The sequence below is a fragment of the Eptesicus fuscus genome, chromosome 6, assembly GCF_027574615.1.
Source record: "Eptesicus fuscus isolate TK198812 chromosome 6, DD_ASM_mEF_20220401, whole genome shotgun sequence".
In the NCBI taxonomy this organism is placed as follows: Eukaryota; Metazoa; Chordata; class Mammalia; order Chiroptera; family Vespertilionidae; genus Eptesicus; species Eptesicus fuscus.
The window spans coordinates 86,952,358-86,980,086 of NC_072478.1; the positions used below are offsets into that span (position 1 = coordinate 86,952,358).

At 42.8% G+C, this 27,729-nt stretch overlaps 1 protein-coding gene across 11 annotated transcripts in view; it reads right to left on the reverse strand.

The window, feature by feature from the left end:
• Positions 1 to 20,821: 20,821 nt before the first annotated feature.
• CSNK1A1 (casein kinase 1 alpha 1) overlaps positions 20,822 to 27,729 on the reverse strand; it is a 38,250-nt gene continuing 31,342 nt past the window's right edge. For 4 of the 11 annotated variants that reach the window (XM_054718027.1, XM_054718025.1, XM_054718030.1 and 1 more), the window contains one exon: positions 22,420 to 23,994. In XM_054718027.1, the coding sequence (XP_054574002.1) occupies positions 23,933 to 23,994 (62 nt within the window). In that variant the 3' untranslated portion in view covers positions 22,420 to 23,932. Of the gene's footprint in view, positions 22,030 to 22,419; positions 23,995 to 26,727; positions 26,763 to 27,729 lie in introns of those variants that run through there. The other 7 variants (XM_028161537.2, XM_028161538.2, XM_054718026.1 and 4 more) reach the window with 4 other exon arrangements.

The following is a 27,729-nucleotide window of genomic DNA, read 5'->3' on the forward strand; positions in this document are numbered from 1 at the left end:
CATGAGGGCAGGGGCCAAATCCACTTTGTTCCTTCAGCTCCTGACACAAGCCTGGATTCCTCTGTCTCCGCTGCTCTTTGTCCACCGAACAGCTTCTGTTTTTTCTATTCTATGTGCCAGGCCCCATTCTATTCTGTTCTATTCTATGTGCCAGGCCCCATTCTAAGTGCTTAGATAAGTAATGAAAGGCTAAAACTAGATTGCAGCCCGCAACAAACTCACACATGTTGTCTTAAAGCCCCATCCCTGCCCCCAACTGAAATCTGTTACTAGGCCCCCAACTGAGGGCAGGTGTCACAGGGAGGATGCCATACTCCATCCACCCAAATGGCCCAGGAAACAAGTTCTAACTGGAGTTGGCTGTCCTTTTAGTCACCCCGACTCTGTGATCTCGTGACATGTCCTCAGGAGCCCACCGTGACATCCACAGCTGGAGACTGGGACTGGAGCAGGCCTGGAAGGTGGGCTCAGCCCCCAACCCTCAGCCTTCAGTGCAGGAACAATCCCTTTGGCCAGAAACAGGTCCAGGGGGCTCTGGGGACCTCAGTGATAAATCAGCAGGCATAGCTTTTGCCCTCCCACACCCTGCCCCAGGGGACTCCCAGGGGACTGGTGTGTCAGGAATTGAGGAATTGAGGAATTGAGGGTTGTCACTCCTGGGTGTATCCTTAACCTCTCTCTCTCTCTCCACTTTTCTTTGTCGATCGTGCAGCTTCTGTTTTTTGTGGTCAACTGTCCTACTCTCTGCCTTGAATTTGTGTTTCCCAAGAGGGTCTACTTGGGGAAGTTAATTTTCCCAGCAGGCCACCGTAAAGGCTGGTGAATCTGCCTATAGATTGGGTCCTCACCCACCGTCCAATGGGCTGCAACCAGGGAGGTGGGGTCACCTGGCACACAGGACTGCTTCGGAGGAGGCTGTGGGCGTGGCGGGCAGGCTGAGGCGGGCTTGGACAAGTGCTGCCAACACGTCTCAGCTCTCCTTATAAACTGCAGAGCCCAGTTCCCTCCCGTGGCTCCCCTCAACCCCAGGAAGGGCCTCTGAACTGCCCCATAGATTAGAGTCAGGATGTGATTTTGGTGCAAACCCACCACCTCTTACTCTGTAACCATGGCAGGCATTACCAATCCATCCTAGCACTCGCACTCCACCCCATTCACTGAGCTGAGCACAGAATCAGATAGACTCCAGGAAGCAGTCGCCAAGAGATTCCAGATGACATGAAAGAAGGAGACAGGACGGGACAATCTCTGGAGTTGCCCAAAGGCTCTGGTGTGGCCTGAGCCTGAGTCAGCGCTTCGCTCTAAGTAGAATGTGCAGGCCGGGAGGGGTCAGTGATCCTAGGGGAGGTTCTAAGGGCCCCTAACTTTGAGGATATTGGCATGGGCCAGGCTTGTGAGGGTTGGCCCAAGCCAAGAGCGACGCTGGGGGTGAGATGCTGACTCACTGGCTCTGGGTTTGAAGTTCATCACCTGAACTCCTTTTGTCTCTGTCTCTTCAGTGATTCAAACAGGCAGCTTTCCCCACAGCTCAGAGGTGCTCCTCAGCCAGCTCACTGAGATCTGCCCTGGGCTTTGAGAAGGCACTAAAACATCACCCTGGTGGGGGCCACCCCAAAGGCACAGGGACCAGCGTGTCTGTCTGCAGAGGCACCCAGTATATCAAAGGGGGACCATTGTGCATTGGGAAATCGAAGGACTTCTCAGTGCCTTAATACAGTGGTCAGCAAACTGCGGCTAGCGAGCCACATGCGGCTCTTTGGCCCCTTGAGTGTGGCTCTTCCTTCCACAAAATACCACGTGCGGGCGCGCACATGCAGTGCGATTGAAACTTCGTGGCCCATGCGCAGAAGTCAGTTTTCGGCTCTCAAAAGAAATTTCAATCGTTGTACTCTTGATATTTGGCTCTGTTGACTAATGAGTTTGCTGACCACTGCCTTAATACATTCACGTCATCTGTGCATCAAGAGCAGGACAGAATGTGCAGGGCTTCCTCAAATTGTTGGACTTATTTTGACAGATGGACTACATAGGCGTTAAAAAATAATTCACCCACCTGTGGAAGGAGATAGATAACAGAAATGAGGGAAGGGGGCCGGGTATAAGGAAATGGCTGTAGTTAAAGGCTCCTGAATGAGGAGCTCGGGGCTTAGCTTGTTAGAAACCAGAGCATTTAGGAGCTGGGATGACTCGTTTGCTACCTGAGGGCCCCGACCTAACCCCACACAAAGGTGGACTCCAGAGGGGTTCATCTCCACGGAAGAGGCAAAGCTGTACAGTTGGAGAAAGAAATGGGGCGGGGGGGGGGGACATCTTTGTGACCCTGAGGCAGGGAACAATGCATTAAACAAAACTCAACAAGTATTTGATTATAACAAAATTCAGGATTTGAGTTCAAAGAACACCTGCAGGAAAGGGCCTAGACAAAGAGACTCAGAGATGTACCCACTGTCAAAAGCAGACAGGGGACTAACACGTAGAATACACCTGAGAACCCAGGAGAAACAGAGAGAAACCGGAGATGTAGTCTCAAAGAGCTCAGCTCAGAACCTGGTAGGCCCCCTACTGCGCCACAATCTCGCAGTCTCAACCGCATCCCACTCTTAAATATTAGACAAGATAATGCACACTGCATTCATCCAATACAACAGCCTTTCGCTGTGTCTGCAGCTCCTTCCTCAACCACTGGCTCGGCCCTTCCTTCTTGTGGCCTTTAAGGATGAGGGGAAGCAGAGAAGACATAGGTCTAGGTCTGGGTCTGGGCCTGGGCCTGGGCCCCGATCTCCCTGCTGCTGTGGGAGTGTAGCCCATAGCAGGGGAGGGGCAGGAGCACACAGCCCCTCCAGAACTCTCCTAGGCCCACCTCAGCTCCTCCATCATCCCAGCTGTCTCTCTAAGGCCCTGGCAGAGTCAGAGTCAAGCCTGTTTCTTCACCTGTAACATGTGGATAAAAATAGTCCCCACCTGTAATAGCTTGCTAGGGCTATTACAACAAAGGACCACCAACAGGGCCGGGGGGAGGCTTAAACAACAGAAACTGATTGCCTCCTAGTTCTGGAGGGTAGAAGTCTAATATCAAGGTCTAGGCCTCTCCCATAGCTTCTGGGGCTTTGCTGGCAACCTTTGGCGTTCCTTGGTTTTTAGACGAATCACCCAATTTCTCTCTTCATCATCACGTGGCCCTCTCCCCGTGTGTGTGTCCTTTTTATAAAAACACCCTCCAGTCGTTGGATTGGGGCCGACCTTAATAACCTCATCTTAACTTAATCATTGGTAAAGACCCTATTTCCAAAGACCATCACGGTCACCGGAAATGAGGGTTAGGGCTGCAATGTCTTTTTGGGGGACACACAATTCAACCCATAACACCACGTCCAGAAATGTTGGATTTTTAAAAAATCTTATTGATTTGAGAGAGAAAAGGGGGGAGAGAGAGAGAGAAACATCGATTTGTTGTTCCACTTATTTATTCATTCATTGGTTGCTTCTTGTACGTGCCATGACTGGAAATCCAACCCGCAATCTTGATGCATCTAGACGATGCTCTAACCAGCTGAGCTACCCGGCCAGGCAGACATGTTGACTGGATTAAAAGAGCTAATACATGAAGTAATCACTCAACAAATGTTCTTCGTTATCAGTGTTATTTCACTGCAGTGGCTGCCAGCGTGTCCTGTGGGGCGAGGTGACTGCCACAAGGACAGAGTGACTGTATCCCTGGAATGTGGCCGGTGGTGGCTCCAGAATTTCAGTCAGGATGAACTTAAGGGTGACAGGGAGTTAGCATGCTCACTAACAGTTCTGAAATCTCACGTACGAATCCCCAAAGACAGAAATGGTTCTGAAGACACTTAATGTGTGGCTCTGAAACTGTCAATGATCCACCCACATCAAATACTCTTGCTGTTGTTATCAGTCCTTTGTAATGGTTTGTAGGGGAGGTGATGGTCATCGCTGGTGGGGGGCGGGATAAGTGCTCCCAAGGCACCCCTTGACACAGCCACCGTGGTGCCACGTCACTGTGGTCAGGCTGAGTCATGAGGTGACGTTGGGATCCCCATAATGTACCCAGGCCCCCTCCGTGGGCCTGAGCTTGGTGTGTGGCTGCGTGGGTAGGGATGGCAGCTTTCTGGCTGGGAGGCATCAGACCATTGTAAGTGGGCGTGAGTGGCTCAGACTTCTCCATCTGCAAGAGCAGGTTGAGTCTCAAATTGGTGCCTGCCTTCTGCTTTTAAGCTATTTCTTTACTCAGCACTTTGTGAAGCTCAAGTTCAAAGTCCTGAATGAAAGATCTGATAATGAATCCTCTCCAAGGAGGATACAATGGTTTCCTTATGGTGCTTGTAAAAGGCCCCTATATATGTGTGCTTCCTTGTATTTCTTCCGGATTCCGGTTGCTTTCTGTGCCCATTTATAAAAATGTTTTAAAAGTTGGGGAAATTGAGGCCTGAGCAGGCAGTGTTAGGGGTGAGGGGAGACAGCCAGCAAATAGCTGTGGATTGGCAAAGATCCAAAAAAAGACAACTATGGGGGAGTGTCTGGTGGTCTAAGCCATAATAAAAATAACTAGCACTTAGCAAGCATCTACTATTCCTGAGTACCAGACTCATGGATCGTGTTCTTTAATCTTCACAGCAATGCCACACAGTCATCGTATAATTATATGTGTATTTTCCAGATGAAGGAAGGAAATGAAGGGTTAGTGGCTTGCCCAAGGTCACCTTGCCAAGAAGTGGCAGATGAGCAATTTGAACTCAAGCCTGATTCCACGATGCTGGTTTGGCTTTGATGCTGGGCTGTGATGAGGTCCCCAAGGCTGGAGCAAAGCAACTGAATTTCTCCAGCCCATTCATCCAGGAAAAGCCAGAGCCCAGAGGGCTGAGTGTGAAGGCTCCTGTGTCCCTGTTAGGCCTTAAGATGTGGAGAGGAATATATATCTATACACACACACACACACACACACACACACACACACACACACACCAATTCCTGTGACACAGGACAATGTGGGGAAGCCTTGCAGACACAATGCTGGGCAAAAGACTCCAGACGCAAACACACATCCCATGTGATTCCATTTAAGTGAAGTTCTAACGGGGACAAAGCCAGTCCTGAGATGACAACATCAGGAGAGTAGTTGCCTTTGAGGAAGCCTCCTGCGTGATAGAAACTGCTCACGTCTTGACCCAGGTGGACATAAGTGGGAAAGGTCATCAAGCTGCATGCTCCAGATTTGAGCTTCTATTGCATTTAGTTTGTACCTTGATTAAATAAATAAATAAAAAAGAAACCAGAGAAGATTCAATAAAGAGTGGTGATTGGGAACAAAGGGATAAACTAAGCTCCCTTTCAATAGCAAAAGTGTGGTCCTGGCCAGGTATAGGGCAATGGTTAGAGTGTCGTCCCCATATGCCAAGGTTGGAGGTTTGATCCCGGGTCAGGGCACTGTAGGAGCACAGCTCCTCAGACGCCAGGTATTAGACGAAGACATGAGACGTCGTAGGCACATACAGAAGAGACTTTATTGTAGACCGAGTAGCCATTGCTTCTACAGGAGCCATCAGACAAAGTAGTTCTTCAAAGCAGCCCCACAAAGCAGCCCAGTCCAGCTGGCTGGTCAGTAGCAACTTATATACACGCTCAAACACAAGAGGCCTTGTGCCAATTAGTGATACACACTCAAACAGAAGAGGCCTTGTGCCAGCTCGTGATGCTCGTGCTACGGTAACATAAACAGGTTGCATAAGGGTGCGCGTGAGCAGTACATATACTGCTACTACGGAGTCATTGCCCTCGCACATGTGTAGGGCAAAGGGGCCTTTCACCTAATAATACTGCTGTGTCCTCACCTGCATGCATGCCTATGGCAAATTGGCCTTGATCATCCGGTGTACTCTGATTAGGGTTCCCATAGGCACATACAAGAATTGGCCAGTGAATGCATAAGTAAGTGAAACAACAAATGGATGTTTTTTCCTCTCTCTCTAAAATTGATTTTAAAAACTTTTAAAATTCATTTATGCATTTCCTCGTTTATCTTTTCAGTGTTCAACCGGCTTTTGTAGAGGGCTTGCTACGTGCCAGGCACCATGCATCCTGGGGATACAGCAGTAAATGATCTGACAAGAACATCTCGTGTTGCTGTCCTCCTAGCCAAGATTGAGATTATTGTTCCTTTAAAATGATAAGTATACAGTATGCTTGTTGAAGAAAAACAGGGAAAGGGGTGAGGCGTGAAGGGCAGGTTGCATCTTCAAGTAGGGTGGTCAGAGAAGACCCTGAGAAGGTAACATTTCAGCAAAGATCCTGGCGGTGTGCTCCAGGTCGGCTGCAAGTGCAAATCCCTGAGACAGGTGCGGCATGCCTCTGGCCAGGGGGAAGCAGTGAGGGGTCAGGGCGGCTGGAGGGTGATTGAGGGAGAGCCATAGATTGAGGTTTGGGAAGTGACAGAGGGCGAGAGAGAGTGTAGGGTGTTCAGACTTGGGCTCTACCAGACTGAGGTGGGGTTTTGGATGGAGGGCTGAGCTGATCTGGCTGAGTATTTGTAAAGGGAGACCGCTGCCGGCTGCCACCCTGGAAGGAGACTGTAGGAAGGCCAGGAAGCCCGAGGCCAGTTCTGGGCTCCCTCACTGCGCGGCGTCTCTGCTCTCTCACCTGTGCTTCTCCAGGGGGACCTTGACCTCTAGGCACTGAGAGAAGAGGAAGGGGCCTTGCTGTCCCCTGTGGAGGCCAACAGGACAGGCTAGAAGAGGGGGAGGAGCAGCCCCGAGCCTCTCTGGACAGGGTGTGCGAAGGCCTTTGGAAAACGCAAAATGCAGACATGGACTGCTTCCTTGTGATTCTCCTGGAGGCTTTCCAAGGAGGCAGAGGTTGCTTGACAAGGCTCCTGGCTGGAGCTAGAGCAGCAGAGGTGAGATGGAGACTGACATCACCTCAGGCAGGGCCCCCTCCCCCTGCTTCAGGAACTGCTGACCTCACCTCTCCTCCTCCAGGTGGGAAAGGTGCAGAGAGCCCTGTGGGGGCGGGACAAAGGGATCCCTCCTATAGCAAGGCTCTTTCTCCAAGGGCCGGGAGGTGTTCTTTCATAGGGAAGTCTGGATTGAAGGGAGGACCCCTGCATCTGCAGGCCTGGCTCTCCCACCGCCTGCCTGCCTGCCCTGTGGCTTGTGGACATCAAGCTGTGACTGAGCAGAAATTTCATCTCTTTAACGTGACCCTTCCTCCTTTCTGTCCATCCACTCCCTTCCTTAATCATTAAACCCTAGGACATCAGAGTCAGGTCAGCATCAAACTATCTTAAGAACAAAGCCTCGGGTCTGTTGACCACAGAAACAGAGCTGTGGTCAAGCTAACGATAACTTCTTGACTTCAGTCGTGTTTCAGCCCAAGGCCCATGAAAGTGGAACAATCCTACGGACCACACCCTCATGAAACCAGACAGAACACTGCCCTGGCTGACGTGAGACCTGATCTACTGCTCCCTACTCTGGCCCTGTGGAGGCAGTTAGACATGAGCAGAGCTAGGATGATGGGCCAGGTACAGAGGTCACCAGGGTGGAAATCCCGAAGTGTCTAGCAATGGACAATCAATTGTAGGGGGAACCTCACCCCCAGGGTGACTCTCCCTCCCCTAGCATGTCCCTGGTTGTGGGGTTTGGACCCTCTGACATTTCCTCCCCAGAGAGAACATCTAGGCCTCAGTTGAATTTCAGCTCCAGGCCCAGATACTCAAAATCAGACTCAGGACCAGCTGCATTGAATCAAGACCCCCTGCCCTGGTGCCGGCCAATCCATCAGTGGAGACCACAACCCTGAAAGGACACACCTGGAAAACTGCTGAATATTCTATTGAGATCTTCCCCCAGGACCTCCCCTAAACTCTCCACCCTTAAAACTTTTAGAGGAGGACCAGGTGTGCTCTCGCTGCAGGGAACACGCTCTCTTGCTCAAGCTTTTTCCTTCTCCCTTCCCCTCTCCCCTCCCCGCCCCAGGCACTTACCATTAGCTCCCTCACTCCCAAGCTCCAAGGGCCCCTCCTTTACCTCTATAACTTGTTTCCTATGTCCATTTCTTTTAGGAATTATTTTTCTACCCCTATGATTTACCAAATAAATGTTCTTTTACAGTTTGAGTCTTGGCTCTGAATTCTTTTCTATCCAGAACCCAAGAACCAAGGTTGCTGAACCCAGTTTTGGTCTGACCCCCCTGGTCAGACACTTGGTGCCGGTTCACCATCTCCAACAGCCCCAGCCAATCAGTCGAGCCCATGACCCCAACTCCTTTAACGGTTTAATGGTCTTTTCCCCTATGTCAGTGGTCGGCAAACTCAGTCAACAGAGCCAAATATCAACAGTACAACGATTGAAATTTCTTTTGAGAGCCAAATTTTTTAAACTTAAACTATATAGGTAGGTACATTGTTATTAACTTAATTAGGATCCTCCTAAGCTGGCCTTTGCTAAAATATCAAGGGGCCAAAAAGCCGCATGTGGCTTGTGAGCCACAGTTTGCTGACCACTGCCCTATGTAACTCATCCTCTGGAAGCCATCAGGGAACCAGGTCTTTTAGACTGGCTTACCTGTGACTTCAGGCTTGGCACCATTTTCTCAACTAATAAACTACTTTCTTAGCTACAAACTCCTGTTTGCGTATGATTGGACTTTGATGCACCCAGGTGAACAGAGACCCCCTTAGTCCGGTAACCAAGCTCCCATTCTGGGCTCTTCTCCCTCCTGCAAAATATAGGGCCTGGCCAGAGTCTCCAGGGACTTTTTCTTTCATTTTACAACCGTATCCAGAGAGCCCACTGCACCCCTGGTCTCTACCCTGGGATCTGGGCCTAAAGGAACTCGGTCCAGGTGTGTCCTAGAGCCGAGCCTAGGGTCACCCACTGGCATCTTTCCTGAAGGGTGAAGGGTGAGGCTGTTACCTGCTGTGGGTGTGTCCAGGTGTTTTGCCTTGTCCTCATGGTCCATGTCAACTCCCCAAGAAAACAGGCCAAGCCTTGTATTTGAAGACACAGTAGAGCCCTGCCTTCCAGAGCCCTGAGGTCACCCCTAACCCCTTGCAGACACACTGACAGGCTCCCGGTGGTCTACGATGTAAAAGCCTGTTTCTATCATCTGGTCTTCGTGAGCCCCCCAGTTGAGGCACCGCCCCATCTCTCCCCTTCCCCACCTGCACTCAGAACTCTCCTTGGCCTCCTCAACCCTCAGAGGACATCCCTTTCCACCCTCAGCCCTTGCTTTGGCTCTGCCTGGAAAGCCCTCAACTCCACCAGCGAGACATTTGCAAAGTCCTTTATATTGACCTGTTTTACAAAACATTATTAAATTCCCATAAAAATTTCATGGGGTAAGTGTCATCCCCTCCTTTAGAGCTGAGAAGTTGGGTGATTTGCCTAAAGTCAAACAGCTAGTGTGTGGGGGACTGGAAGCCACGCCCAGACCTCCCTCCCCGCCACCAGAGACTCCAGTGCTGAGATCTTGACCGCACACAAGCTTCTCCCAGCTCCTGTCTGCAGGTGGGTCTCTCTGCTCCAATAGACCTGAGTTGTCCGGGGTGTGGCCCATGGTTGTCTAGTACGTGCCCTTTCCCCAGTGCCGCTGGGAGCATTTCCCATTGCCCATCTCAGGGCTGAGAGCAGGCTCTTCCCCGGGCAGCCACCCCGGGCTGGACTGGCTTTCCCAGGTGGCCCCAGCCTTTTCTCCAAGAGGCAGGTAAGGCTAACTGCTGCCCAGGCATGCAGCGCCCGTGACTCATCCACAGCAGGGCACCACCCCAGCCGCCCCCTGAGAGCTGGGGAAACCAGCTGGGTGGGTCCAGCTGGCAAAGCAGTTGGCCTGCCCACTTTCCCTACCAGCTCAGACCTCAGCCATGTGGCCCTTGCTATTCCAACTGATAATAAACTTGGACGATGATAAACTTAACATTTCAATCCATCAAAATCCACCTAATCTACCATGTTCCCCAAGATCATGAGAAAGATTTCCTAGTGAACCAGGCCTCAAATTCTGGGCAGCGCCTTCCTCTTGGATATTAATACTGGCAGCTAACAGTCAACAGCTCCCTGTGTGCTTGGCACTGTTCTGGACATAGCAAAGCTTTCACCTTCCCCTTGATCCCAGGTAGGAGGATAACACAGAGCAAAATTGTGTATCTTAATTGTTCAGATGCAACACCTGAGTCTCTAGTGGAGCGGCAGCTAACCTGGGTTACGGTCGGGAACAGAGTGAAGTCTAGCAAACCTCATCTTCTGTCTCCACTAGTATTTCCAAGGTCTCAATCAAGCTGCCTTCCAGAAGCTCAGAGGATTCTGCTTTTGTTTCAGATCAAAGGTTAATGCAAGAGGAAGTTACTGATGTACACACACAGCTTTGATGTTATGACTTCATCTTTATTAGAAATGGGAGCCAGCCAAGGAGAGTGAGTCCTGGTGAAACCCGAGATAATGAATGTGGTCAGAAAGAGGCAAGAATCCAGGTTCAGATACAAAAGCCAAGTTAATGCCCTGAACAAAAATGCTAACGGGGGTGAGTTGGGGCCAGCGCCACAATTCTCTAGAGTGGTCTAGTACAGTGGTCAGCAAACTCATTAGTCAACAGAGCCAAATATCAACAGTACGACAATTGAAATTTCTTTTGAGAGCCAAATTTTTTAAACTTAAACTTCTTCTAACGCCACTTCTTCAAAACAGACTCGCCCAGGCCGTGGTATTTTGTGGAAGAGCCACACTCAAGGGGCCAAAGAGCCGCATGTGGCTTTCGAGCCGCAGTTTGGCGACCACGGGTCTAGTGAATGGGGTAGAGCCTGCTAATTCCCTATGCTGTGTCAGAGCTGATTGTCAATGGCTCAAAAAGCTGACAGCGAAAGCTTTCAGGAGGTGAATGTGGTAGGTGAGCTCTCAGAGGCCACCTCTTGGTGGATGCTGTTTTTGAGAGCCACACCATCATTTCAGATGGCTGCTTTGATTTGCTAATTAGACAGGGTGAGTCTTTGTCTCGCAGAGAGAGTCAACTTGGAGGTGGTTTGAGTGGGAAGCAGAGAACAATCCTGGTTTTCAGCTCAAGGGAGTTTCTAGCACCAGATCCAGAGATTTAAACCTGGAAAGGGAAAGGAGTAAGGACAGAACCGGAAGAAGAGTCTCAGGGACCCCAGGAGGGTTTAGGACCCTGAGGGCCGAGGGCAGCCGGGCCCCTCTCCGGGGCCTCCAGCCAGTGGGTGTATTGTAAAACTGCTCCACCTTGTTCTAGAAGCTCCTTCAGGGAAGCAGCCTTAGAGAAAAGAGGTCCTGGCACAACACTGAAGAAAGATCTAATGGAGTTGCTCACTGATTTTGGATCAAAGCGCTCTAAGTGGTTTTTGGCGTCTGAGGTGTACACAGGAGGCATTGCGGCTTCGGTTCCAGACCTCCGCAACAACGCGAGGATAGGCAGCTTAGTTTGGAGGAGAGAATGGAAGTTGTCAGATTAGGCCTGCAACACACTGACCCTTTGAAAACTTAAACACAACATATACATACACATGCCCAGGATCAGGCACTGACAAATTCCTTTCACAGAAGGGAGATTACAATTCTATATTCAGGAAGCTGAATCTGGGGAGTTTAGGTCTGCTTTGGGGATGGTGCTGATTAATGTTGGAGCCATTTAAAAGTTTTGAATCTAAAATCAACATGTAAGTATTTATTTTATATTTTTTGCATAGGTCCAAGATAGATGTGGCCTGGCAACAGACCTTGAAAAGAAATAATGCAGGATTTTAATTGACCGCAAATCCAATGACTCAACAGCTTACTGGTGTGGAAAGAAAGCTAATATTATTCTAATCTGCATTAATATTCAACAGCAGCTTTACGGGTGACCTTTTTGTACTAGGCTCTATGAACACAAGGGAAAAAAGAAGCTATGGCTTCTGCCCTAAAAGACTCTTCCAGCAGGGGAGACAGGCTTTCCTTCCGAATTCTTATGCCAAAATAGAACGATAGCCGCCACCTCCCCCCAGCGTCAAGCAGCTGTTGGTCATTTATGGGAAAGTTGCAAGGCTAAACCCTCAGCAAATAGGCAGGTTATTTCTTGCTGTGTTTACACATTTCCTAGCAACGGGAATGCATGGCTTGCTTTCCTGTGTGACAAGCCCTGAGGAGAGGCGAGGAGCCGGGCCAGAGAGCCGTCAGGGTTAAACTCCAGGCTCTGCCTTCCTGGATCTAGCCTGCACACCCGCCAGTTCCAACAGCAGGTCCCTGACACACCCAACTTTCTCTACAACAGCACTTGCAAACAATCCGTGACCAAGAAGGTTAGAACTTCCGAAATACTTGTCCTTTTCCCTATATTGATGAGGGTTCTTGGCAGATACATTTTAGGTCTGACTAGGTCTGGCCAATGGTCGTTGAAAAAAAAAAAAAAAAAGAGGGATACACATCACTCCTGCTGAGGCAGTTCATTGCTGGTGTGCCTCCAGATCCAAGGAGAAATGCATTTTTCATAAAGTCACTATTCTAGAATTTGTCCATGCCGGCAATTAGCACGAAGTACCTTGACTAATACAGCTTCTTCCTCCACCCCCGGCTGACTTTCTGGAGGTCCTCTTTTGTAACTACTCCCCATCCTCCTTTCAGTAATTCATCCTGCTTTATCCTCCTATGCCCCAGAGTTCTGTGTTCAACCTCTTCACATCCAGATCAAAACTGAGCTGGAAAAACTCACTCCTAGTTCCAACTCTCGCCCTTGTAGTGACAATTCTCCACTCTACTACATCTCTCACCCGGGGCACTTCTGGCCCCAGGCCTTAGTTATTAAAAAGTGTGAGGCTTCACAGGATTTAGAGGAGTTGATAGAAAATGAAGTCCTTAGGTTGTGTAAGCCAGACTTTTCTCCTAAAATAACTTTCTTTAAAGTTTGCATCTTACAAGGATTCTAACTATCACTTAAAAAGTAATTTTAACTCAAGTTCTGAGAGTTACAAACCAGGACAAGGAACTTTGTAATCGAGCCAGTGGATTGCTGGGGGTGGGAGTGGGCGGGCAGCCCTGGTTATATAGGGTTTTCCCATTTCCCACCACAGCTACTTCGAGTTAACGTGCCACTAGGTGTGGAACTGGGCAGGGATGCTTCAGCCTTCCACTGTCTGGGGCAAACCTTTTGATGTATATGGTTTTTCTGACCACTCCAGACTCAACCAGCAGCATGGTGACAACCTAGTGATTATTCCCCTTTTATAGATGAGGAAACTGAAATAATAGATCTTTACACTTAGGTCTCTTGCCAGTTCATTTTGGCCAGTGTTTCTCACTTTAGTGCTGATTCTGCAGGTCTGGAGCAGGGCACGAGAATTTGCATTTCTAACAAGTCCCCAGCTGCTGCTGGTCCCGGAACTAAGGATAACTGCCCTGGGCTTAGTTTAGTGACAAAAAGGCGCCAGCTGGGTTCCGTCCTAGCCCTGCCACTAATCAGATGTGACCTTGAAGAGGATATTTCATAGATCAGAGCTTCAAAATGCAATGATCTTTGTTTACTTTCCATGCATTGCTATTTTCTTGCTTATCCATTTTAGCTTGTTACCACTCTGTATATAGTATCTGGAGACAAAAGGCATAGGGTTGGGTATCTCGAGACTTTGAAAGCTGCAAAATCTTAAGGCTCCTGACAATGCACACTTGAGTAAAATTAATGTCTGGAATTTTCCTTCCTGATGCCCAGTTATAAATATAGCACATTTCCTGCTAAAGATAGAAATCAAAGATGGACAAGTGGCATTTAAAACATTAGAATATATTTAGACCATATGAGATTATCAGCCTTAGCATCCAACAGACTTGCTTCAATGTGATTGAACCCAAGGAGTCCTCACCACAAATTTGAGGCTGTTTTCACTTTATCCACCTCCTCTGTCCCCACCATTTACCTCATTATCATTCAGATCTCCTTGTAGACCAATGACATTGTCTTTGAATAGACATGGCTGGCTGAGACTTTTCCTCTTACTCTAAACTTGACTTACATACTACTCAGGACAATCTCATTACCTGATAGATGTGAATGTCTAGCACTCACCACCTGTATCACTCATCTTGGCTCTATTACACTATTCACGTGGGTGTGCTTTGCTATACCATTCTTCCAAGATTAGTTTCTTCAAGGTGAGTCTACTTGGCCTCGTAAAATCATACTAATCCTTCTAGATGCAATTCTGAGATTATCTTTTCTGGTCTCCATCTGCTCCACAAGTATTGCATTCATTTTGGCAAACATCCCATATTGCAGATACCCCAGGGAGTAGCAGTTTCTGGCACTTGAGACTCAGCAAATGCTCCTTAATCACTATTTGTGAGTAAAATTAATCCTTATCACTGTTTGTGCAGAACTTGCACTTTTGTATATAGGCTAAAAAAATGCATGCTGCCACAAAATTCAAGATAAAGAAGCAGTTTTTCACTATTTGACAAGGGCCGCGGGGTAAAGACTTAAAAATTGTTCAAAGTATTTTCAGATTTTTTTTTTTTTGGTGGACACACACACACAATCCAGAGACTAATTTATGTTTTTGTCTACATCTATACTAAAACACCACTCTTAACAGAGCTGTATGCTAGCACAGTGCAAACCAGTCTTGCAATTAAAAAATATTTACTTAGCAACTGCTGAAAGCAGTTTCTAAAAATATTCATCTCCCCCTTTCTTCCAATCCTAAATGTCTAACGTAGCACTTTATCACCACTATGACTTGTGCCACTGTCCATTGGCAGAGAACCAATGGACGGCTGCCTGACATCCCAGGAATTGTTTCCAATGGTTATTCAAACTATTTCATTTCTTTGAATCAGTAACATTGCTGACTTAATATGGCAATGTTAAGAAAGGCTACATTTTTTACCCAGACATTCTATTCCATAAATGACATTACCAGGACAGTAAAGTACTTTAGTACTTGGGGGGAGAGAAGCCTCCTTCAGTAAATACCAGTATATTAGAATAGCCTATATAATCCTAGTTACATGGAAATGCTCCAAACGTGGAAATAAAATATTCACAATGCAAGCAAAACGATCAAATTTATCTAGGAGAATAGAAATTTTATTAATGCATCCTACTCCTGAATATCATAATGTATCTTAAATCCACCTCATATTAAAAATTTTCATCAACGGTTAACTGATTAAAAAAAACCCTAATTTCAATTTTTATTAAGATTGTAGTAGCAAAACTGGCTTTTTTTTTTTGCTATCAATACACAGCTGAGGTACTTTGTGATAAGTAGGTAAAGGTTGACTGACAATTGCAATATAATAATTGCTCTGGCTTAACGGTGTCACTAAAAATGTTTTGGTTTTTTTTAAAAATGTGAACAGTACTATTTGGCCCTGGTTGTGGGAACCTTAACACACCTGTACCTCTTTTTGGGCTTGACTTTCACAAACTGATCTCCAAAAGGCCCAAGAAAACAAGATCTAGCATTTAGTCCTAAATGTGGACCCTGACAATCATTTGAGTGGATGACTTATTTATAAAAACCCTCCCATCACATCATCCTATTTGATATTCATTTAAGACACCAGAGAACTTAAGCACCCCCTCCAATCCAGTGCTTCGGTGTCCTCGAATGTAAAGTGGGTCCAGACTTACCTCATGGAAGCTGAGGATTAGGTAAATTAATACTTGTAAAAAACTCAGAAAAATACCTGGCAGATAGCCCTGAGTGATATATATCACTTTGAATTTTAATGGTGATAAAAAATAAAAAGGGGACATCATGGTTTTAACTGTATGAAAACTTAAGGAAATCAAGGTTCAGTCCTGGCTATGAAAAATTTACCAACCCATTTCAGCTTAAGTAGTCCCACACTTTTCTTGGTTATCTAATGGGAATAACAGTTAACCGTTTCTTGCAAGATATTCCATAAAAGCATAGCAATCTTTAAATGGGGATGATCATACTTCCCCACTGAGAATGAGGATAAAAATGTTAATGTCTGAAGTGTTCAGGCCAAGTATTTTTAAGCAAGTAAGACCCTTTATGGCCCTGGCTGGGTAGGTCAGTTGGTTAGAGTGTCATCCTGATGTGCCAGTTTCAGGTTCACAGGTCAGGGCACACATAAGAATCAACCAGTGAATGCATGAATAAGTGGGACAAATTGATGTTTCTCCTTTCCGCTCTAAAAATCAATAAAATTAAAAAAATTTTAAACAAAGAAACTCCCTCAACAAGTAATGTGATGTATAGATATTTTTAAGACAATGTAAATGTTCTCATCAAAGTTGTACTTGCTTTTAGGTAAATGATTGTCTGATGCATTATTACATTTACCTTTATTAGCTGACATTCTAAGAGCTTTCCCTTCTCCCCATTTTTTTTATATCAATACTAGAGGCCCGGTGCACGAACTTGTGCATGGGTGGGGTCCGGCTGGCCTGCCCAGATTGGAACCTATTGGACTGGACAGGCGGGGGTGGGGGTGGGGAGCTGCAGGCAGTTGGCTAGGCAGCCCTGCCCCCGATTGGGGTGTTTTGGGCTGGCCGGGTGGGGGAGCCAATCTGGGCCGGGATCAGGCTGGTTGGCTGCTGCAGTGCATGACACAGCCACCAGTCGTTCTGGTCATTCCACCATTCCGGTCGCTGCACTTTTATGTATATAGATGAGAATTTTGGGTTCTCATTCACTGAGTGATGTTACTACCATTATTTGAATAATGTATTTGATGTAGATTTGGCTAATAAGAACCCTTCAAGTGGTTCCCATGCCCTTTGGACATGTACCCATCCTTTTTTGAGATTTCCTTTCTTCCCGAGAACAACAGAATGTTACAGGTTCATCTTGTACTTTCTCTGTCCCGGGATTGAAGTCAGACATTTCTCCAAGAAGCATGGTTCCTTTCTGTATTTAGAAATTGAGATCTGGGTATTAGGTGTACTCATTGCTGCTGTAGTTACTACAGGTTTTAGGTCCTCAGTGAACACAGCTGGGAAATAAAACATTACATACACAATTGCAAAGTCATGAAAGACAAATTAAGGTCACTACACAGACCCACTCAACAACTGAACACAATACATGATCCTTGCTTTGGATCCTAGACAGAGTTTGAAACTGAATAGACTGAACTACAAACCTGTGTCAATACTAAAGTGTCCTGATTTTAGTAATTGTACTAACCACACTAAAAATATTAGGTGTTTAAAGGGACAAGATCTGTAACCTATTTTCAAATGGTTAAAAATTACAGAACAAATGAGACAAAATGTTAAACAGCCTAAGGGAGAACCACTGTACTATTCTTGCATTTTAATATCAAAATTAAAAGTTACAAAAAGCTTAAAAGCAACTTGCAAACTGAAGGATTACGAACCACATGTTATTTCTAAGGGTAATGACTCAGATCACTGAGATGCCCTAGTATGAGGCTTGTTCTGTGAAAGTTTGACCCGTATCGCATTCATTATTTAGTAGATAAATGGGGCAATTTATTCTTTCTTCAGAGACAAAAGCTTTTATCTTAACTGAGGATAAAGTTAAAACAATTTATATTAATATTTAAAATGGTATCAAAAGAAACTTTTACATTTTACTACGGGCAGTTTTTGAGAGTAACTGGAAGTAGTTCCATACAGCTGCTCAATTTCAGCCTAACAGGGAATGATCCTTTCAAGCTTCCCCCAGATGAGATAACTGAAGTTGGAGAACTGAGATTTGGAACGAAAACAGACACAAACCCCTTTTAAACCCAACTACGATTCTTGTCACCTTCAGCCAAGATGATGCTTCAGTCTTTTTCACGCTTTTGACAGAATAAGGCATAAGCTGCAGATTCCACCCTGTCCTCTTTTCACTACCAATGGATGAGCCAATCCTCTCCGTTTTTGTCTAAATTTCCTTCCAAAGGGCACTTCCAATTTTGTCCATCCCTTTAATGGCCCTGCAGTTATTCTCTTCCTGACATTCTGTCCTATCCTTAGTTCAGATTTTTCATCTGTTGCTCTCACCTCTGTCTAGATTTCTAACCTACTCTTTCCAAAAGCCTAAACAACTTCAAGACTGAGTTGGCTGTCCTTGCTAGGTGCTCCAATAGAACCCTAATACTTCCTCCTTTGCAATGTTTATACTGTGGTATAAAATTGCTCTTTTCTACACCGTAAACTGTTAGGATGAGATTGTTTTGATCACTTCTGAGTTCCCTATAGCTGGCACAGCTCCAGACAGCCCAAAGGTACACTGTGATGCCAAAGCAGCTCAGTTCATTTCTTCAAACTCTTCTGCATATATTTACCTATGAAAAAGACATGCTTGGGAGTGCTAAATGACTAAGTAAAACAGAAAATCCTAAATTTAAATAACTATAACATATACTCTGGGTGGCCACCTCACTATGAAGAATGTGGACCTACTGGTCTAATAAGACTTTCTCCACATCCATTTTATTCTTCCATTCATTCAGAAATCACCCAATGTATCAGGTGCTCTGACTCTACTCTTGGGGTAGTTCGGACACCAATTAACTCATCACTGCTCCCAATACTTAAAGCAACCAATATTACAAACATTTCTTCATTATTCTGATTGTACATTAGAGACAACAGGAGTACCTCAAAAAACCTCTTCAAGGGATCTGGTTAGACAAAGGTAAAAGGTAGACTGAACCCATTCACCCCCCCCCCCCCCCCCCGGGCTGGAAAGGAGCACTGAACCCATTCACCTCACCGGGCTGGAAAGGAGCAGAAACCAAACCAAAAAAATTAAGTGGGAATTGTCAGGTCTCTTAAACTTGCTGAATCTGTAGTACCACAGAATTTCGGTCACTGTGGGTCCACAGTGTCAATCAAAATAAAAGGCATTTGATCAACAACTTGAAATGTGTTTTACAGTTACTCTAATAGTTCTGATACTGCTCAATATTTTCATTACATTTTTGCATATACAGTATCCTCATTTCAGAAAACAATCGTTTTACTTCAATTATATACTGGTTAATGATTAAATACAGAATGCATAGCCTGATTAAACTTATACTTGATTCACCATCTCTAGCCTTTCCAGATAAAAAGTAGACTAAAAAGTTTGTCATTATTAAATATATTCTGAGGAAGTGGAAAAATTTGTTTTGGGAGTTAATCCCCAAAATGTTGTGAGCAATAGAAATGTGATTAAAGAAAAGTAGTCTCACGAGTCTATTTTAAAGGGGAGAGCACATCTGAGATGCACCACAGACTGCTGAAATGCAGCTGAGCTGAAGCATCTAGGCCACCCCTCCTTGAAATTCTCATGGTTCACTCTAGACAAGTTGTTAAGAACTTATTGATAGCTGGTTCGGCAAACATCAGGGAAAACTAGCTCATTGGCTCGGGTCCTAAAATCCTTGTTTGTTCTCTTTTATTATAATGAAATTAAGTTAGTAATTGTTACAGTATACTCTGCTTAAAACATTAAACAGTACTGCAAGGACTGGTAGAGATTAAAATATCTCTTAATATTTGCTGATATATTATAATAAAAGCAACCCCCCAAGATTCTACTTGTAGGCCTTAGGAGTATGAGCACAACCATATGGGGAGGAGATAACCAGTCTCTCCCTTCATATATATTTTTTTATTTTCTTGTTATACCTTCCCAAAACAGAGACATTCAACAGTAGTTAGAATGGCCATCTCCCAACATTAAAAAAAACCTGTACACCCCCCCGCCTCCCCCCTCCGTAATGGGTGAACAAAGTAAATAGTAGTAACCTAGAGTTCAGCTGAGCGAGCCATTGTGGAGCCTTAAGTGGTGAGTCTTCCAATTTCAGAGTGATGTGTCTTCAACTTGTATCATCATTTTAGTGGAAAAACATAATTTAATTTTGGTGAAATGAGATTCATCTCCCAACAGGATTAGTAAACAGCATTCACTGAGTTTCACATTCTTCTTTTGTGAACTGTGAAGAAAATGAATGGTAGCTAGAAGATCAATGGGATTCCAGCTCCAGCTGCAGATGGAATGACGATATACCAGGACAAAAACACCTATATTTTGATTTACAAAGCTAACAGCAGTTATAAATCTGCAACTTAATTACAGACCAACTACACCACAACCTTTTCAAATGGCAAAAATACAAAAAAGTGTTACAAAAATATTTCAGAAAAAGTGCATAGTCTAAGTGCATAGTAAATAAAAGCACTGAAAAATATCTTGCTAGAGGGAGTTCAGCTTGGAAGTTATTACCAAAGCTAAACATCTTTATTTTACACAAGCTATACTCAAAAATAGCTTTATGAGACTGATTTCTGGCTAAAAGTTTCAAAGGGTTTATTAGTCAAGAAACAAACACCTTAACTGATAGAAAAGAAGCGAAGCTGCCTACCCCACAAGTTCATACTCAGGATTTCTGCAGTGTGATGGTGCTAATACATCCTTTAATAGCAGAATGTGGTAATCACGGAATTATTGCTAAAGTAGTTTTCAAATAAAAAAGAAAAATTAAGCTTGACACAATCTGACCAAACTAGTGTCAATTTACAATTTCAAGATTATTTTACAAAACACCTACATTTTTTTACACAATAGGCTCCTGGCAGCATTTTCAGACGAAAGTACTTTTAAATTTATTCTGACATGCTCTAAATGAATAAATTACAGTTAAAAAAACTGTCAACAAATCTTTCTTTCTCTTGGGTCAGAAAAAGAAGAGTGGCATATAAGATTGAGGGAAGTGCAGAAAAACTACAGAAAAAGAACGGGTTAGGGACGGTAGTGATCACATTAATCTCACATGATAGGATGTTCTCCAAGGTTAAGAATCAATCTGCTCAGAGCCAATTAACAAAAAATTTAAAGAAAAACTTCATACTGCAGTTAAACCCTTTAACGCTTTCATTTATTCAGAATCAGTCCCGCTGTTCGTCTGAGGCGCTGGAGTTACAATAACCAAGTCCTAGCAGTGGTAGCTCTAGGTATTTGTGCCTGCAATTCATTAACAAAACAAACAAACAAAAAGAACAATGCCTTTCTCCTCCAGACCAAAAAAGTTAATTTGAGTAACAGTTTTAACACTAAACCTAAAATGATTTGCAAAGGGGTTTTATGTAACAAGTGGCTTGAAGTAGTCTATTAAAAAATTGGGGAGGTTTTGATTTCATAGTGACTCAGCAAGGCATTTTTGTTGTTTAAAAAAAAAAACCCTCATTTCCTTACAGAAACAGTTTTTAGTTTTTAATGAACTTGTAAACAAAAAAGCTCCCATTTCAAAATAAAAACAAAATCCCAGATCATATAGATGTTTACAGTGATTACATTTATCTAAGCAACATACATACATATTCAGTTTTAAGATGTTAACTAAATTTCTGTGACAAATATGCTTTGTTTTTAATACCAAGAACATTATAGAGTTAATGCAGAGTCCTAAGGATAATCTAGTAGTCACTAAGTTTTTCTTAAGTCTTCACTTTAGATGCTGTTATTCCTAGCACAGGTAAGCAGGCAGTCTTTCATATGCTCAAACACTGGAATCTTTGGTTGCTACCATATCAGCTGGCTTGCAAACAAGAAGCCAACCATTTTAAGAATGTTTTAAGTGAACAACTTGCAAACCCCAGGGGTGGATAAACCCTAAGAATGCACAATTGTGAGCATTTACAACCATCACAACTGTGGCTGAAGACTGTTCATGCCGTTCTTCTGAAATGAGATCTCAAAGCAGTATAGTTCAAAGAAAAAGATTTTAACAAAAAATTGGCATATGCACAATTTCTCCACCAATTTGTGGTGTCAACCATTTAGTTAACTTTTCCACTTGAAAAAATGCAATAGAAAACTGGACACCATGTTTCACTATCTCAGTTAATATTCACAATTACAGCGGCTACAACTCGGGACACAGCATCACCAATGCTGCCCAGAGCCAGTTTATACTGAAATTAAGTTCTTTACACCAAGTAAATGGTTGTCCACAACCACTGGCTAGTGTACATATGAACTAAAATTTCTAGATTTTGGGAGAAACAAATGCTGCTCCGATCATCTGCACTGCTTCTTCTGTTCCTTGATTCATGCTTAGAAACCTGTTAAAAAAAATAAAAAACAGGAATAAAAGGTTAAAATTCCAAGTTAAAAAAACCTCTTAAGCCACACCCAAATTAAGGAAATTAGGTAAATCTGAGCCAATGATTACTTTAGAATTGTGACTGTTGATTTTTATCTATTTAAAAATCATGAGCTCTTTTTAAAAACAAAATAAAACAGAAAAACAAGAAACATTTTGTTCCTGATACTTCTAGGTAGGAATAGTGTGCAGTGACTTAAAGCCTCCCAATCAGCATACAATCCTCAAGCTAGAGAAATAATGGTAATTCCTATAAGCCCGTTTTTTAAAATTTGTGTTTCTAGTACCTAGAACATATTATGTTTACAACTATTTGTCAAATAGATAAAAAACAGATTGCTCTAACAAATGGAAAGTATAGTTTTAATCATACTATGTATGAGTAGGATTTTTCTGCACATTATTTCTGATACAAATAAGAAACAATAAGTTTTAATAAATGTATTCAAGGCATAATTATTTGAGTTATTCCACTGAACACAAAACTGATTATGGTTTTTTTAAAGAAACCTCAGACTCTAAAAACTTTTTTTATCTCCATCAGTTGCATTAAAAAGGCTAGGTATTGTCTCTGATTTGAAAAAGTGGGCCAGTTGCTCTTTTGGCTTTATTTACTTCTCATGCCTTCCCACCCTGCAAACACTCCCCTCTCAGCCACACTTAGACTCTAGGCCAGTGGCCCGCATGTTTGACATGCTTGCTGGGCTTCCATGTAAAGGCATGTTACCCTGATAGCCAGCTCTATTTGATCTCTCACTTTCTTAGCACAAACCATGCTTCTGTCAATCACAAACTGCTCCTTTTTTGAAATATTCTCTCACTTGCTAACTAGGAGTTTGTTTTTTATCTGAAGCCAGAAAGTCATCTTCATTCATTTAACAAATATATTGTGCTAAGCCCCGAGGACAAGATGTCAGTGCTACACTTCCTTGTCTCTCCATAGTGCCTTAACACAAGGCTAGGAACAGAACAGATCTTTATTGCCTATCCCAAGTACTATGTTCATACACCAAATGCCAAAAATAAAAGATAAGGAACTTTCTGAAAATGTACTTTACCAAAAGGAATATCATTATCTGGCATATATTATTGATAGGATTAGCAAGGTAAGCCATTAAAAAAAAAGCTATCGAATCAAACCTGATTTAACAAATCTGACCATATTCTGTAATCTAATCCCAATTTTAAAATAGAGTATTTTAAAGCAAATTAAAACTATGTATGGATTAGCAAAATAAAATGACCTTTTTTGTGACGAGCATTTGATTTAAAGTACTGCAATTATTGTTAAATGCCATAAAAAAAGTTTTCACAACTATGAAAATTGTTGGGTTTTCTTTTATCATAGCTTGCTTACATAATTATATGGAATAATTACTATGTTGAATATCCAAACAGTTTTAAATGGAAACCATAGTCACTAACAAACTAAAAAGGAAATATGTTACATTGGAGGCAAAATATGAAAAAAAAACTTCTTTAACAGGGATAAAAATTATATCTAGGTAAGAATTTTATCTGTTCATCTTTTAATCTGATTTGAAGAACTGCTGGGTCAATTAATGATTACAATTGTTACGGATTGGTTAAAGGCTAGCCTAACAATATTCCTGATACAATACAGCATCAAATCCAGATTTAACTCTTCAGGTTAGCTGGTAGTAGGTGGGACATTCCGCCCAGAGATCAATGTTTCTCCAGTGAATTGTCCTAAGATGTTACTACAGTTTGTTCAGAAAAAAAAAAAAATCTCAATAGGAGCATCCAGGAGGTATCCGACATTCCAACTTCAAGTACTAAGCATTCTTTTCCCCAGTGTGCTTGGTTTTGATCTTGTAGTTTAGGTGGCGTCTCCAGGCTTCTCAAAGTCCAAACCCATCTTCACTGCAACAACAGTTAAAATAAAAAATGGGTGCCTTTGTTCCTAAAATAAGAGGGGAAAGAAAAGTTAAAACAGGTTCGGAGGGTTAATGTGACAGATTCAAGAGTTAATAGCTATAATTAAGTTTCTTTTCAAATCTGCGAAAGCAAAAATATTTATTTTTATACAACTAAACAGGAGATTCTACCCCTTAATATGAAAAGTATTTATCTGCTCCTATTTGTGAATTAAATTCAGATGTCCCTGAATATTTTTTATAGACCCACAAACTAGTTCAAAGGGATTTTTATGAAATTATAGTAAGGCTTAAAAGTTTATGATGGGCTTTTAAAATTTAAAATCCTTTCACAGTATGACATTAACTTTAAATTTTTTTTAAAATATAATATTCATATTAATCACTAAGCAATGTCATTTATATTAATTAACTTTTCCTATAACGTGCTTATGTGGTTGTTTTTTTTTTGGTCACACAGAAATAAGCGGACAGAATGTGAAGCAGATTGGCAGTATAAAAGTTAAAGAAAAACAAAAAACCTATAGTAACTCTCCCTTCTCCACAGAAAAGCATTATATTAGGAAAGATAAAGGAAAAAGATTTTATTTTTATCACTGCAAATAAGATAAATGACAACTTAAGTATACCAGGTATACATCATCCCTAAACTGCATTAAAAAACAGACTGATGATCTGATTTCTTGTCTTCCCTGTCACAGAATTCATTCTGCTACAGATTTCTGAGTTTGCAGAATTTTAAAATACCTGTTACAATTGATTCCTTCCCCAAATGGTAGATGGTCTGCATTATACGCCACTGAGTCACAGTGACACTGTACTCTTCTGGGTCTTCTGAACCACTGTATCATCCAGACAATCTGACAGGTTGCAAAGTTTGACAGGTCCAGCAAGCCTTGAAGATGTGGGCTTCAAATCATCACCAATCAACTCTTGCACACTCATCTTCATTTCCTGTTCATTTGCGTTAGTTCTCTTCTCTCCAGGTTTATTGTTCCACAGTGAAAAAAGCTGACAAAAATTTCAGCAAGCAGATGCAGCTCCCTGGTACTTCCTTGAACTGAGTGTATTCAGAGCACACCACTCGCTCCACATATTTCAAGGTCTTCCCCTGTGATTTGGGTTACGTTGCTAAGTGACCAGCCACGTTCCTAGCAGCAATTGGTGAAGTCAGAAAAAGTTAAGCTAGACATAAATGGTAGGTGAAGCCCAGTAAATACTGGAAGGTAATTCAAGGAAGACCATAGATATGGTAGGATAATGTGATGGAAAACCATTTCTAATCTTTTGAATGCCAACAATTTGACATCCAGGTGCTTATGACAAAACTATGCTTAGTACTGATGGCTGGAGTAGTGAACTGACTGATAGATGGGTTAAGGTGATAAGAACAGTAGACTTATGTGAGGATCAACCTTTGATTTACTTCCTTCTGAAATTCTCCCATCTCTGCCCTTAACTAAAGAAATGAGCAACTTAATTGGACTGGTAATATCTTACAAATATTTCCTTTCCTTTACTTTATAAATGTCTTGAAAAGTACTTGGAAGTGTATCAGAGTGAATCTTCTCTTTTTCTCTCTAACATGTATAAGAACAATAATTACAATCGTGTGATACCTGAGCACTGAAAACTAGTACAGAGCACAGTAGGCATTAGGAGAAACACCTTGTTTCTTACATCATTCTTTTGATGGGCTTTGGAATGGAACATTTCAAAAGATCTTTTCTTTAGCAAAGTGATTAGGATAGAAGCCTATTACATAGAATAAACCTTTCTTAGCTGAATTTAGACTTTTAAAAGTCTGGACATTTTTAAGTGAATTGCTAAAACAAGTCGTTATACCTTTCTATGAAGAAACATTAGATATAGATTTTTCAAAACTAAAAATAATCACATAAAATATACTAGTGAATGCCACCATTTGGGGGATTTTTCCAGGAATACATATTCCTGTGATACAAAGCTTTACTTGCTGAAGATTCATTTAAGAAACTGAATTCTCTGATGTGAGAAACTCTGAAAATACAACTCCGTGCACAACAAATAGACAAGATGTATTTTAAAAGCACCTTCTAGCCCTGGCTGGTGTGGTTCAGTTGGTTGGAACATCATCCCATGCACGGAAGGGTCTCGGGTTTGATTTCCTGTCGGGGCACATAACCTAGGTTGCAGGTTCAATCCCTGGTTAGGGCGCGTGAGGAGGCAGCCAATTGATGTTTCTTTCTCACTCTTTCCCCAACTAGAGATGGAATCAGGAATAAGTAATCCAGACCGACTTTCAAACTCCATACTTCAACAATTTCTTAATGGATGGATGACCCAGAAATGGCTGGGGTAAAGGTTAGGGGAATTGGCTCCCTTTACTCATTTCATGTCACCTTCAAACCCATTAAAACCCTGTTTTGTGTAAAATTTGCTGGGGCACTAAGTTCTATATCCAAAATAAATGTTTTCAAGAAGTCAAAGATCAAAAAGAATTTTGTTGTTTGTATTCTGTGGAATCACACATTTTAGTTGCAAGCAACTAAATATTTTGCTTGGAGTCAAATTATACCGCATGGACATTCATCTCTGAAAGTAGTTAATGACATGTGATGTGTTTTAAGCAAAGTCCATTTTAATGTAACAATTCGTATAACCTCTGTGTCGTAATGCTATAAGATTTTTATAAGATTTTTAAGTTGCATTTTATAAAAAATAGCTACATACAAAGTAAGGATTAAACTTAAGTTTAATTTTTTTCCCAAGGAAACATACTAACTCAGTGGATCCAATTGCTCATCTTTAAGACCTGGATAGGGCAGGGCAGGACAAAAATTTTACTTGTTTATTGAGTAAGAAACACAGAGTAAACTAACAATGAAACTAGCTCAAAATAAGGTATAATTCTTTCTGAAGGCTGCTGAATGCCTGAAGTGAAATGTTCTAGGTCAGCTGAGATTTCAATCTAATTTTAGTTCTAGAAACTGCAAATCATGATGATCCTATTATCCCAGCTAGCTTTAGGCAAAAATGGTTTCATTTTGTGAGAAAAAGCAAATATACTATAGGTGTCAGATATAACAAGGTCTCAGTTTAGAGACTCTAAGTTCTTCTACATTCTTGGTGCTATGATTAGTTTTACAATGATTAAAACACTCAAAAGGGGCAATTAAGTCCCAACTGAGATGCACAGGCAGAACACTGGGCAAGCATTAGTGTTTGCTATCCTGAGCTGAAATTTCATCGTCTAAGAATCCTCACTACATTAAAACTTCTACTGTGAATCTTGCCCAATACGGAAGCATCTCAACTTCATTCCTAATAGATGAGCTGCTGGGATGAGGATGACATCAGTTAATTATACTTCTTAAAGTATCCTCAGATTAGAGCCTACTTTTATATTACAAAATAGTTTTAACACAACACTAAAAATATGGATCAAAGAAGACCAAGTTCAGACTAGAGCAGTCATTCAGAAATTAAATAATTAAAGCCCCCAAACCAAACTTTACCTGCCCACTACTTCTAGAAAGTAGGCAGGTGTTAGGAGGTAAGCCCCAGAAAGGGGGGAAAAAACAAAAAATATGAAACACAGGAGTCGAACTGTATGACAACAGCAATAAGAAATGGAGCTGTACCCTAACAGTTCTACTCCTATAGCACCAAGAGTGCTGGAGAAAGACAGAAAGAAAACAGACTAGCAGTTCAATGGCATTTGCCCCAGTTTTTTTTTTTTGTTTTTTTTTTCAATTTGTAAGGCCTAACTGCAGAATTCA